General features: G+C 35.9%; 1 protein-coding gene across 9 annotated transcripts in view; it reads right to left on the minus strand.

Annotated features, from left to right (window-relative positions):
- DOCK7 (dedicator of cytokinesis 7) overlaps nt 1-14,844 on the minus strand; it is a 230,105-nt gene that overhangs the window by 42,285 nt on the left and 172,976 nt on the right. For 5 of the 9 annotated variants that reach the window (XM_043575151.1, XM_043575144.1, XM_043575150.1 and 2 more), the window contains 5 exons: nt 8,253-8,435; nt 7,980-8,142; nt 3,839-3,935; nt 514-610; nt 265-399 (listed from right to left, as the gene is read on the minus strand). In XM_043575151.1, coding sequence (XP_043431086.1) covers nt 265-399; nt 514-610; nt 3,839-3,935; nt 7,980-8,142; nt 8,253-8,435 — 675 coding nt within the window. The remainder of the gene's footprint in view (nt 1-264; nt 400-513; nt 611-3,838; nt 3,936-7,979; nt 8,143-8,252; nt 8,436-14,844) is intronic. The other 4 variants (XM_043575152.1, XM_043575153.1, XM_043575148.1 and 1 more) reach the window with 1 other exon arrangement.

Here is a 14,844-nt window from a genome sequence, read left to right on the forward strand (position 1 = left end):
GCAGGGGAGGAGCAGAGAGAGAGGGAGACACAGAATCTGAAGCAGGCTCCAGGCTCCGAGCTGTCAGCACAGAGCCTGATGTGGGGCACAAATCCACAAACCGTGAGATCATGACCTGAGCCAAAGTCAGAAGCTCAACCGACTGAGCCACCCAGGCGCCCCTTAAAATTTTTACTATATTAACCAAGGAGTGTTAAACGATCTTAGACAATATAAAGAAAGAAAGCCAAGTTGGACAAGACTGAAGGTACAAAAATAACCTACCTTTGAAACCAGGGCTCTCTGTGTAGCGAAACAGTGTTGTAGATAAACTGCACTTTGGTTACAGGCCATGCTATGCAGTAGGACTTTTAGCACCCCACCAAGGATGCTCTCTTTGGATTCTGTTACAGAAACTGTCTGCAATTTAAAAATAAATTTTAAAAATAGATGAATTATGGCTCAATAAATGTTTTTTGCACAACCCCAATTCACCAAATCTATACTTTAAATCCTTCTTGTTTGTGTTCTTACCTGGACAACAATCTCTAATGTATCCAAAATGATTAGGTTTGCTTCAGTAGCCAGATTTCCATCAATCAGTGCTTCATGCTCAATCTCTGCTCTTGATCTAATACAAAATATTATAAGTATATTTACCTTTTAAAAGAGCCAATAGATCCACAATTCAAAAAAGACTTAAAGATACATAGAAATAAAAAACTTGGAACCATTTGTCAGTATTTGCCTTAAAGAAAACTTGTAAGAGAATAAAAAGACAATTATTTTACACATTATAAGTGTTTTCTTTTACCCTACATTTTGTCAACCATGTCAGTACAGATTTTCACATCCCATTGTAATTCTACAATACCACTGAAAACAAATGTTTAGCTTTCAGAGATGTGGCAAACGCAGGAGCATATTTTTTATTCTCAATGGCACAGACACTAGGTGGTGCTATGTGGGCTTGTATTTAGGGCTGCTTCATGTAAAGCAATACTCAAAATGTTTAGTGTTCATCTTACTCCTTCAAGGATTTTCGACATATTTACTTAGGATAAAAGTACTTATTTTTTTCCAAATTGTCACCTAATTTCTCAGTATTTTTGTTATCAAAAATAGAAAAAAATTTTGCTATAGATTTTTGATATAGCAATTTTGATACAGAAAGTGATTTAACTCTTCCCCAAACTCTGGACAGAATCACTCAATAGAAACAAAACAAACTGATGCAATAAAGTGGTTTTCTTAAAGACTAGTATTTATTAAAAATATAAAGAGTAATATTAAGAATAGCTCCATATGATTTGTGGGTAAAATTGACGTTTATTTTAGTAGTGATAGATAGATAGATAGATAGATAGATATAGAAACAATTACACCTACATAGACAAAACACATAAATCAAGGTGGAAGAACAAGAACATTTTAAATGTTAACTTTCAAAGTTTCTGGATGTTTAAACCTCTGAATCTTTATTACTACCACTTAGGAGAATAGTTCATGAATTTACATTTTATAAATTAAAGGAGAAAATACAACATAGTTAGAATTAAGTTGGGAAATATATATATGTTCAAACTTAAAATTTCAGCAAGATTTTGTGAAAAAACCTGACAATAACATGATGGTTTAAACAAAAAGAATCGGGAAAACACCAAAAAAAAAAAAAGCTTCCTTAAAACACAGCAAGACATGCAGAGAAAACACATTACACAAATGCAAAAGAAAGCAATATACTAATATCATAGCATCTTACTGCTTTGTGATTTCTTTTTTTTTTTTTTAAGTTTATTTATTTATTTAGAAAGAGAGAGAGCGAGTGCACACGTGCACACCAGCAGAGAAGGGGCAAAGAGAGAGGGAAAGAGAATCCAAGCAGGCTCTGTGCTGTCAATGCAGAGCCCCACTTAGGGCTCGAACCCACAAACCGTGAGATCAAGACCTGAGCCAAAGACAAGAGTCAGATGCTCGACTGACTGAGCCACCTGGCAGCCCTATCCTTTGTGATTTCTAAAAAACAAAACACACCTGGAAAAAATAAAGAAATGGACTTGAACAGACAAGGAGGAGAGAAAAGTGGACACACTCAAAGTTTAAGAATTTTTCAGTATTTATATTGTATTCAATACCTGCTATAGTCTGAGTATTTGTGTCATCACTAAATTCATGTTAAAAATATAATGCCCAAGGTGATAGTATTAGCAGGTAGGGTCTTTGGAAGGTAATTAGGTCATCAGGGCAGAGCCCTCATGAATGGGGATTAATGCCTTTATGAAAGAGGCCCAGGGAGTCTGCTTGCTCTTCCACCAAAGACAGCATTCTTGCTGTAACCCTGATGAGGGCCTTCACTAGACATCAAACTGAAGGTGCCATGATCTCGGAATTCCCAGCCTCCAAAACTGTCAGAAATAAATTGCTGTTGTTTATAAGCAATGCACTGTGTTCTATTTTGTTACAGCCTGAAAAGACTACGACAGTTTCTGGTAATCCAAACTCTCATCTATATGGTAGCAAGTCTGTGATTTCTCACTCTACTGGCTTGCATAAGGCAGTGTTTCCTATGGTCTATGATGTTACTATCTGTGTACTTCTGCAAGTTTATCTGTGAAAATCCTTGAAAGCCTGGTCTGAAGATGGTCCTCAGGTAGCGCGACTGAGCAGCCTGGTTTACTTTAGGACAGGACTGAGGGATTCCCTGGGATGAACATTCAGTGCTAACACTGGGTGTAGTACTAGGCAAACCTGAATGAGCTTGTCATCATATTCTCAAAGTTTACTGGGCCAGTCAAGCTCCTTGAGGCCTAACTTGTAATTACAAATTCTCAAGACAAAAATTTCAGCCCCTTGACTTAATGCCAAGTTTCAAGCTAAGCAATGTTACCTGAGGTCACATGGGCAGTAAGAAGGGATTATTTTTGGTGGCCCTTACACTGAAGGTCCAGCTCATTAGGTACAAGCTCTCAGGAAGTGCATTTTTAGTTGTTTTTGGCAGTAGGGGTCAATTAGTGTTCCTAGCTTACCTCCATGCTAGAAACAGAAGACCTGCAGTGTTTCCTTCTCTTAATTATATTTTAAGCTCCAAAAGGACAAAGATTAGCTTTCTAATTCTTGGATCCCTGAAATATGTTCAGTGCACTCCCAAATTACATGAAAAAACTGTTGCAGAATGTATTTCAAAGGCATATTTTTGGAGACAGTTGTTGGAGACAAAATGGGTAACATTTTGCTTTACTATACCACATGAAAAATTCTCCCCCTAAATATTTTTTAATGTAAAATTTAGACATTAGGGGCGCCTGGGTGGTGCAGTCGGTTAAGGGTCCGACTTCAGCCAGGTCACCATCTCGCGGTCCGTGAGTTCGAGCCCTGCGTCAGGCTCTGGGCTGATGGCTCAGAGCCTGGAGCCTGTTTCCGATTCTGTGTCTCCCTCTCTCTCTGCCCCTCCTCGTTCATGCTCTCTCTCTGTCCCAAAAATAAATAAAAACGTTGAGAAAAAAAAAATTTTTAAAAAAATAAAATTTAGACATTAAATATAACTGGGCGCCTGGGTGTCTCAGTTGGTTAAGGGTCCGACTCTCGATTCTGGCTCTGGTCATGATCTCACAGTTCATGGGATTGAGGCTGTCAGCACAGAGCCTGCTTAGGATTCTCTCTCTCTCTCTCTCTCTCTCTGCCCTTCCCCCACTCACACACATGCGCTCTCTCAAAACAAATAGACATCAAAAAAATTAAACCTATTTTGTTGTCTAAGATTTGAATACCTAATATATATATAAAACAATAAAATTAGCCATTTTCCTCCTGCATTTGAAATCCAACAAGCCCATCAGTAACATAAAATACGTTATATTACTTGTCAAGCTTCTCAGTGTTTTGACGCCAGTGAGTCATATCCTTTCTCCACCTCAGATTTTCTTGACTTCCAAAGGCACTTCCAGATGGGCTTCTCTCTGTCAAATAAATTTCAAAGCCATTTTTAAAGTGCTGTTTCATTTGGACCACCTATATGTATATTTGCAAATATACATATAAGATATACTGCACAATGTTAACTTTATACACAGCCATTTTATCCTCACTACAGGTAGCAAAAACTAACAATGGTACTCTTTATTAAAAATGTTTTAGGGGCGCCTGGGTGGCGCAGTCGGTTAAGCGTCCGACTTCAGCCAGGTCACGATCTCGCGGTCCGTGAGTTCGAGCCCCGCATCGGGCTCTGGGCTGATGGCTCAGAGCCTGGAGACTGCTTCCGATTCTGTGTCTCCCTCTCTCTCTGCCCCTCCCCCGTTCATGCTCTGTCTCTCTCTGTCCCAAAATAAATAAACATTGAAAAAAAAAAATTAAAAAAAAAAAATGTTTTATGGGGCGCCCGGGTGGCTCTGTCAGTTAAGCATCCAACTTCGGCTCAGGTCGTGATCTCATGGCTCTTGAGTTCAAGACCCACATCAGGTTCTGTGCTGCCAGTCTGGAGCCTGGAGCCTGCTTCAGATTCTGTGTCTCCCTCTCTCTCTGCCCCTCCTCTGCTCACGCTCTGACTCTCTCTCTCTCAAAAATTTTTTTCACTTTTTTATAACAGTTATAGCAGAAATATATTACCTGCATTATATATAAAAAAACCAAACGCCCTTTTATATAAGCAAACTTTCTAACACTGTTTTCTCTGAACCTAAACCATGGCTTATTAGGCCCTACGTCGGTCTTATAAGACCTTATTTCCTACCACACTCTCTCTCCTACTTATGCCACCACACTTATTTTGTGTGTGTTTTCTATATATGCTCCTGACTTAGGACCTCTGTAATAGTGGTTGTTCCTCTTATGTGACTGTGCTTCCCACAAATTTTCATTGACCAGTCATTCATCACCTCCACATAAAGGTCTTCCCCAACTCCCCAATACTTCCTTTCCTCTTAATTGGCTTTAGTTCTCTCCACAGCACTTATCATCACAAGAATGTAAGCTACTTAAGAATGGAGATTATGCCTATTTTGTCCACCCCTTTATGTTTAGGGTTGACAAGGTGTCTGGCAATACTGAAGTTCAATAAGCTTTTCTTTAATATAGAAACAAAGTAAGAAGGATTCCTAAAACAATTAGGAATTATTATTTGGTCCACAGAAGACAGGACAGGAGAAAGAAGAGGGCTTTCATCCAAGGCTTCTGGGATAGAAAGCAGACAGAATGCTGTGGGCTCCCAGAAGGGGCAGCAGTGACAGAACTGGTTCATACAAATCCAGCAGAAGTGAAGAAGGTATTGAGAATTGTGGAGAGATTTACACTTAAAGGAAGGAATTAGCCATGACTTCAGACTTTCAACTAGAAAACTAATGCTTCTTTTTGAAAAGCCTGAGATTTTAAATTGGTTGGGAGAATGCAAAGAAAAAGGAAAGTAAAAATTTAGAGTCCAAGTAGAAATTTTAAAAATAATGAGAAATGAGGCACCTGGGTGGCTCAGTTGGTTAAGCATCCAACTCTTGATTTTGGCTTAGGTCATGATCCTAGGGTTGTGGGATTGAGCCTCGAGTTGGGCTCTGAGCTGACAGCATGGAGCCTGCTTGGAATTCTCACTCTCTCCTCTCCTCTCTACCCCTCCCCACACTTGTGTGCGTGTGCTCTCTCTCTCAAAATAAACTTAAAAAAAAATGAGAAGCAAATATGCTACACAATAAAAGACATGTCTGGATAAGTCTTCTGCTTTCTCTCCCTTCCCTTCACTTTCCTTCTCTTCCCACCTCTTTTTTTATTATGAAACCTCTATCTTTAAAAAATTTGGTAAAAGAAAACAAAAAAGATATGCCTGTATTTACCCAGTTAACAAAACAAATATCTGGGATCTATTTACATTTTTATCATTAACTTTCTTCCCCCCATGAAATTGTCCCTCATCTCTTATCACCCAATGTCTATCATTGGGTGACATAACTTGGGTGTCCAAATTCAAATAAGAATTGCAAAGGTCTTATTTTTCTAAGAACTTTAATTTTTTAAAAATTAAGATACAACAGACGTATGTCATTATATTCGTTTCAGGTGCACAATATGATTCAATATCTGTATACATTTATGAAATGATCACCACTCTAAATCTAGTCAATATCCATTACCACATATTATAATTTTCCTATGATGAGAACTTAAAACCTACTCTCTTAGTAACTTTCAAATGTACAATATGGTATAAACTGTAGTCACCATGCTATACATTACATCCCAGTACTTAAGTATTTTATAACTGGACATTTGTACCTCTTGACACCTCCATCCTCTCTGCCCTCCTCTCCCCCCACACCTAGGGCACCACTAACAGAGGTATCTAGGAGTTTATTCATTTATTTCCTTTAGATTCTACATATAGAATTTCAATTTCTACATTCAAACAAAGATGACCGTCCCAAGGCTACAGGTTTAAAAACATAACATACTACTAACAGTGCCACTCTCTCCAACAAGAAACTTTAGAAAGAGGTGCAGTAGAACATACAGAACACTACATTGGAAGTCAAAAGAGCCTGGTTCTGTCACTTAGTTTATGATCGTAGGCAAGTTATTTACCTCTGGTGAGTTTTATTTTCTTTAACTTAAAGGTTGAAGATAATCTTCATTAGATTTCGGTAATAAATGAACTAAATAAAAGTTCGTTTTCATATATATTTTTTAAATGTTTATTCATTTTTGAGAGACAGAACACGGTGGTAGAGGGGGAGAGGGAGGGAGACACAGAATCCAAAGCAGGCTCCAGGCTCCTAGCTGTCAGCACACAGCCCAGAGTGGGGCTCGAACCCACAAACAGTGAGGTCATGACCTGAGCCGAAGTCAGGCACTTAACCGATTGAGCTACCCAGGGGTCCCTCATTTTCATTCTTTTTTAGAAGGTTGTTGTACATAATAAATCTGTAAGTACACTATACATTGCATACAACTAAAGTGGGGGAAAAAAAGCAAACGGTGCTCTTAATTCCAAAGGCAAAGATTCTGTATTATTATGAAATTCCAACCATAAATAGCATATAAAAGATATTTAAGTTAACTTGAATAAATGATCACTATGTTTATGGCTTATCAGAACACATTAAAAATATTCATGTAAATGTGCATTCCTCTTTTAAGTCAAATATACATTGAACTATTAGCATATGTCATGTATACAGGTGACTAGGCCATGTCCCTGACCCTAAGGAGCTCTCAGCCACGTCATTATTTGTGACTTCAGAATTTACAAAATGTTTAAACACACGTGGGTCACTACAATGATGAAAGATCAGTTAGTTACACTACCTTCTAAATTCCCAAAACAATCAAAAGCGGATAAGAAAAAGGAAAGTGAGGAGATGGAGTGACCTGGCCAAGGTTATATGGCTAAAGGATAGCAGTATCTGGGAGTAGAAACAGGCCTCAAATGCTACTAACTTGTTTCTCTCCCTGATACCTGAGGCTGAGGGACAATATCTTTCCCTGAAATACAGGCTATTTTAATTCATTGTACAAACTAGGAAATTTATTTTAAGAGTAAGAAGTGATGCAATGTAGCAAGTATGAAACTAAGAGTGAATCCTAGTGTCAATTATGGACTTTGGGTGATAATGATGCGTCAGTGCAGGTTCACCAGCTGTAACAAGTACACCACTCTGCTGAGGGATGTTGATAATAGGTAAGGCTATGCCTGTGTGCTAGGGAGTATACAGGGAATCTCTGTACTGTTAGCTCGATTTTGCTATGGACCTAAAACTGCTTTTAAAACATCTATTTTAAAAGATAAGGGATGCTATTCATAATCACATAAGGACAACAGGAATAAACTGAGACTGTCCAGAACAAATCAGGAAATATGTTCACCCTACTCAGGACTCGAACTTGAATCCCTAGAGAGATGTGGTTATTCAAGTTAATTCAGAGTTTCATTTAAAACACTTTTTTAAAAAAAGTGTCGAATCACTGAAGATTTGCAACAATGACCACTGTAATAAATATTTCAAAGAAACTGAAAAAATTCTCACCAGAAGGAGAAGATAATGTGTACGTACCAAGCTGTCCTCGGCTTCGGCGCACCATTTCTTGCCTAGCACCTATGCTCCCAAGAATAGCTTCTTCAAGCTTTGCTCTCATGTCTTTTGATTTCTTAAAGGTCAAACTATTCATTCTTTCAAACACTTTCTTTCCCTAAAATTTAAACATTAGCAAAGAAGAGCCATTGAGGAAATTTCCTTCTTCCTTTTCCACATTATGTTTTCTTTCTCATTATTCTCTGCAATGGCATAGTGATCACTTACTTTGTACTCAAAGCAAGACACGCAGAGATAAAGCAAATCTAATAGCCGGTTTAGCTGTAGGACTGAGAGATCTGTGAACCACTTTTGTAGAACTGTCTCATCTGCATTCTTGAGAACCCAAAGTAGACAGATCAAAAGGCTCCGACTCGATTCTGCTGAAAAGGTAGTGTGTTGCCTACCACTCTGAAAATAAAGAACAGTAGAATGAGACAGACTGATCAATGGCCATTTCTTTTCTGGGGTTGTCAACTGTTTTCTTCTAACTGTAATAAAACAAAAATTGCTTAAAAAATCAAATATTTAAAAAGAACCATTTGATTTAGACAATACTTGAATAAGTCATATAGAGCCTTAAACTTCAGGTCCTGAAACTTAATAACTTTTTCTGGCATTGAAAGATTGTTTTAATTTATATGGTAGGGTTTCCTGTAGACAATAAACACTGAAAGAAACAAGGGAAAAACATAACAGATCCACTATTAAAACTAAGATATCTATGTTCATCATGTCTGATATAATATGGTAAAAGAAAAAGCAAATGACTCCATAAAGTGGTGTAAGAATAGAGCAGAATAGTAATAACAAAATGTTTATCAGGCTTAAAGAACCATGGATTCCTCTCAAGGGCCACTGACAAAAGGGAAGAGTCTTAGACCATATGTAAATAAAAGGCACTTTCACTTAGAGAAATAAGGTGAAGGTGCTATCTTCAGTCTTCAATCTGCACTTGTAATACAGCATGTGAAAATGAAAAAAATGAAAAAAAAATGAAAAATTAGGAATAAAAACTTGTCTACAATACCATTTATTCCATATTTACTCTGTTCTAATCATCATGCTAAGCTCTTTCTGTACATTATTTCATTTAGTCCTCCAACAGTATTACCAAGCAGGTTGTATCATCTTAGTTTTACAGACAAGAATATAGGATGACAATTAACGGTGATGATGATGACAAAACAGAACATTTGAGATGTGCTAGACACTGTGCTAATCATTTCTCATTTGACTCTCACAATGATTTCTGAGATGGTATTAATCACTGTTATTTCTAGTTTAAACGTAAGGAAATGAAAAGCTAGAGATTAAGCCAAGATTTTAGTCCAGGTTAACCAGACTCCAAAGCTTATACTCCTTACCATTATACTACATTCTAAGCTTTGGTTAAGTAAATATACTAACTAATAATAAAAACGCCTTGGAAGCGATGTTGAGAAGAAAAGACAAAGGAAAGTTTAACATACTTAACTGTTGGAGTCATGATCTCAACTACTACCTTACTCTCCCCTCCATCCTAGATGATAAAAATGATAGCAGTCGACTCTTCTATGATGCTTACTCTGTGCTAGGCACTGTACTTAACACTTTATGCATAATAACTTATTTATCCCTTGCACCCATCCAAAAAGATAAATATTATTACTCACCACATCTTATAGTCAAAGAAAACTAAGACACCGAGAAGTATTCTATACAGGTATTTTGCAGTAAGTAGCAGGCCTGAGATTCAAATGCAGAAGAAAGGGTGGCTCCAGAGAGAAATCAAACACTTATCTATGTTCACTATGCTTGCACATATAAGTGAATTCACCTACATAAACTCACTTAACCAAATCACACAATAACCAAATTAAGAACTCAATGGAGTGATTTAAAGTAATATTAGGTAGAATTAAGGAGAGAATTAGTAAACTGGAAGATAGATCAAAAACAACAACCCAGTGTGAAGAACAGGTTAACAACAAGATGGACTATACAGAAGAAGAGAAGAGACACAGAGGATGCAATAAAGAGGACTAACATAAGCTTAACTGGAATATAAAAAGAGGAGAGACAGAATGAAGAAGAGGACATATTTGGGCAGATAATAGTCTAGAATTTCATAGAACTGAAGATGCTGAACCTGAACTACACATTTAAGAAGTCCAAAAAAAAAAAAAAAAAAAACCAAGCAGAACAAACATAAAGAAATTCAAAACTAGATGCAACAGAATGAAACCACAGAAGACCAATTCTAAGGAGAATATCATAAAAAAGAGGTGGCGGGAGAGACAGATTATCTTTAAAGAAGCAATAGTTCAACACCTTTTTTTTTTTTTTTTTTTTTAAGAGAGAGAGAGAAAACATGAGCAGGGTAAGGGAAAGGGCAGAGGGAGAGAGAATGGGTTTTTTTTTAGTTTATTTACTTATTTTTGAGAGAGAGAGACAGAGCACACGTACTTAAGAGTGAGCTGGGGAGGTGCACACACAGAGAGACAGAGACAGAGAGAGAGAGAGGGAGAGGGAGACAGAGAATCCCAAGCAGGCTTCGTGCTGTCAGCACACAGCTCTATGTGGGGCTCGATCTCATAAACCATGAGATTACGACCTGAGCTGAAATCAAGAGTCAGATGCTTAACCAATTGAGCCACCCAAGCGCCCAAGACGCAGCTAAAGCAGTAATTGAAGTGTGTTTGGGTGGTGGAGTCAGTTAAGTGACCAACTCTTGACTTCGGCTCAGGTCATGATTCCACCATTCTGGAGTTTGAGCCCCATATGCAGCTCCCCAGAGCCTGATTGGGATTCTCTCTCTCTCTGCCCCTCTCCACTTACATTCTTTCTCTCTCTCAAAATAAATAGATGAACTTTAAAAATAAAAAAGTAGCAGTAATGGAAATGAGAAGACAGTGGAGACAATGCCCTTAGCATGCTGAAAGAAAACAGGATACTCAGATGCTATTTCAAAAAAACACAAAATACAAAAACCTTAAGAATGAAGGTCAAATAAAGATATTTTTCAAAGAAACACAGAAAGTTCATCACCATAGCACAGAAAATTCTAAAGGATACAGTATTTCTTATGGAAGGTCACAAATTTGGGAAAAAAGCAAATACAGTGGTGAACACATGTGCAAATTTAAATGATAATTAAATTTATATAGCCATACAAGTAATAATAATGTCTCTTGAAGTTTAATGATATATACTATTAAAAACGCATGAAAATAGCATTTAAGTAGGCAGAAAGGTAAATAAATAATCAACCTGTTCTAAGATCCTTCTATTATAACCAATGTGAAAGTAAGGGTAATGATTAAATGAGATGGAATTTAATTTAAGGAAGTATACAGTGATTTGTAATACAATGAAAAAAAGAAACAGAATGTATAACTTCTAAAGTAGAAGAAAGGAAAAAAATAGAACAAGGAAAATGAATGAAAGGAAAAAAATAATAAAAAAAAACAATAAATGAGACAAAAAGGCATACGGGGTGGGACAATATGAAGTAAAATTAAAGAATGTTAAGTACATTAAATTTAGTTATATCAAATTAAGTGGATTTTATTAAAAATTTTTTTTAATGTTTAGTTTTGAGAGAGAGAGAGAGAGAGAGAGAGAGAGAGAGAGCTCGGATGGAGGAGAGTGAGAGAGAGGAGACACAGAATCTGAAGCAGGCTCCAGGCTTTGAGCTGTCAGCACAGAGCCCATTGAGGGGCTCGAACCCATGAACATGAGATCATGACCTCAGCCGAAGCTGTATGCTTAACCGACTGAGCCACCCAGGCACCCTAAAAATTTTTTTTAATGTTTTATTATTTATTTTTGAGAGAGAGAGAGAGAGAACAGGGGAGGGATAGAGAGAGGGAGACACAGAATCTGACACAGGCTCCAGGCTCTGAGCTGTCAGCACAGAGCCCAATGCAGGGCTCGAATTCATGAACAGCGAGATCATGACCTGAGCCAAAGTTGGATGCTTAACTGACTGAGCCACCCAGGTGCCCCTAAATTAAGTGGCTTTTAAAAACTCTAGTGAAAGACAAAAATGAACAGACTAGATTTTAAAAATTTAAGACAAAAATCTAACTACATGTTGATTATAAAAGACACATGTAAAACATAATTTTCAAACATTTAAAACATAAGAAAAAAATGTTGAAAGGAGAAGGATGGAAAAACTCATATATATATCTTAGAAGATAGACATCTTCTACTAATACAATACAAAATAGACTTGAAGGCAAAATAAAAAGTCTTACAATTCATGTTGATAAGCGGTGCAATCCATCAAAAAACTAACAATTAAAATTAGGTATTTCATAATAAGGCCTCAAAGGAAATGAATCCTTAGGAAATGACAAGTTATTAAAAAGCCATGATTTTAATGGGATATTAGAATAAGCAGACAGAATTCAGTAAAAAGAACAAAGGTTTAAACAAGAAGACTAACAAATTTGAAATAACAGGTGTAATGGACAAATACAGAACACTGAAATACACTAAAGAATATGCACTTTCAAATACATGAGCTATTTGCAAAAACTGACTAAATACAAGACCATGAAACCAGCTGTAACAAATATAACAAACTGAAAAATTACACAAAGTTCTCTGATCATGAAATCAGGTCAAAATCAGAAACAAAGGATTATGAGAAATTTTCCTATGACTAGATATTTTAAAACAAAAACTTAGGGTATAAAAGACAAAAATAATCATAATGAACTTCAGATATATTTTGAACTGAATAATAAAAATGCTACATATAAACTGTGGCATGTAACTAAAACAATAATTAAAGGAAAATATACAGGCTTAAAATATGTACCAAAGAAGAAAGGATGAAAATTATTAAGTTAAACATTCACCAAGAAGTGAGAGAAAGAAAACTATAAATGCAAAAAAAGTAGAAGACATTAAATAATGAAGATAAACATTCAAAAGAACCCAAATTGGTTCTTTATAAAGACTAAAGATATACACAAATTTCTACTGAGACTGATTTAAGACAAATGTACAAAAAAATCAGACACATAAATGAAACCATTTATATTTACTACAGATGGTATAGACACTAAAAAGATTATAGAAGATATTTGAATTTTGTATGCCAATAGATTTTGATAAATTTCTATTAGAATAAAATTTACAGAAACCAGTATAAAAGGAAATAGAAAACTTCAACAGTCTTAGAGTCATTAAAGAAATTAAATCAGTACTTTTTAAACTTTCAAAAAAGAAAACTCCAAGTACAGATGGCCTCACCCACAATTTCCCCAAATACTCAGGAAGAAATAACTCCAATTTTAAACAAGTCTCTACAGACAGCATAAAAGGGCAAATTCCCTGGCTCATTTAAATTGGCTTAGCTAACCGTGATTCCAAAATTTGTAAAGAACATTATGAGAAAAACATTACAAGCAATTTTACTGACAAACATAAATACACGTATCTTAAATTACAGCACATAAAATCCATGAATACACAATCGTGAAAAAAAGCTGGGTTTAATTCAGGACCTGAAGGTAGGTTTAATACTAGAAAATCAATTGAAAGGGGCCTCAGTAAAAGATTAAAAAGCAAAATAACAGGTGCCTGGGGGGCTCAGTTGGTTAAGTGTCCAACTTCGGTTCAGGTCATGATCTCATGGTTTGTGGGTTCGAGCCCCGCATTGGACTCTGTGCTGACAGCTCGAAGTCTAGAGCCTGCTTCGGATTTTGTGTCTCCCTGTCTCTCTGCCTCTCTGCTTGTGCTCTGTCTCTCTCAAAAATAAACATTAAAAAAAAAACCAAAAAAGGCAAAATAACATGAGTGTCTCAGTGGATGCAAAGAAAGCATGATTAAAATTCAACTACTTGTAATTAAAAACAAAACTCTTAGCAAACTAGGAACAGAAGAGAACATCCATAATGTAATAAAGGATGGCTAAAAAAAAAAAAAAATCCAAAACAAAAAATCCCCCAAAACTACATCACATACGTTTAAGAATGAAGTGTTCCAGTTTCCCCTTTAAGGATGTTATCACCACTTGTATTCAACAACTGTACTGGAAGTTTTAGCCAATAAAATAAGTTATGAGAAAAACTTGAAAGAAACAAACTTCCATTATTCATAGATGACTGGACTGTGTATGTAGAAAAAAAGCCTATACATATGTTATTAGTTTAGCAATTCTGCTAAAAATAAACATCACTGTATAAAATCAATTCCATTTCCACATGAAAGTAACCAACAGTTGGAAAAAATAATTTTTGAAAAATATGACATTTATAAGATTATATATAATTATATGTATTATATAATTTTATAATATTATAAAAGTAAAAAAATATCAAGGACCAAAAAACACATCTACAAAAAATGTACTAGGGCTCTTTTAGTGAAAAGTATAAAAGTGTACATATTTATAGACATTAAAGAAGGCCTAAATAATAGGTAGACCTTTCATGTTCAATGATTAGGAGATTCAGTAGTGTAAAAGTATCAATTGTCCTCAAAATTAACCCACAGAATCATTACAATCTTAACCAAAATCCCCACAGATTCACCGGTTTTTATTTACTTTAGTGAAACATCATGAGCTAATTCTAAAATTTATGTAGAAATGCAAAGGGCCATGAATTAGCCAAGAAATTTTTTTTAATATGCATGAGGATTTTTTTTCTTTTTTTTTTCAAGCTTTTATCTAAATTCCAGCTAGCTAATATATAGTTTAATTATTAGTTTCAGGTGTAGAATTTAGTGATTCATCACTTACATAGAACACCCAGTACTCATCACAACAGTGCCCTGCATGAGGATTTTTTTCTATATGACAGACCATACATAGATAGTA

Source organism: Prionailurus bengalensis, chromosome C1 (genome assembly GCF_016509475.1).
Source record: "Prionailurus bengalensis isolate Pbe53 chromosome C1, Fcat_Pben_1.1_paternal_pri, whole genome shotgun sequence".
Classification (NCBI taxonomy): Eukaryota; Metazoa; Chordata; class Mammalia; order Carnivora; family Felidae; genus Prionailurus; species Prionailurus bengalensis.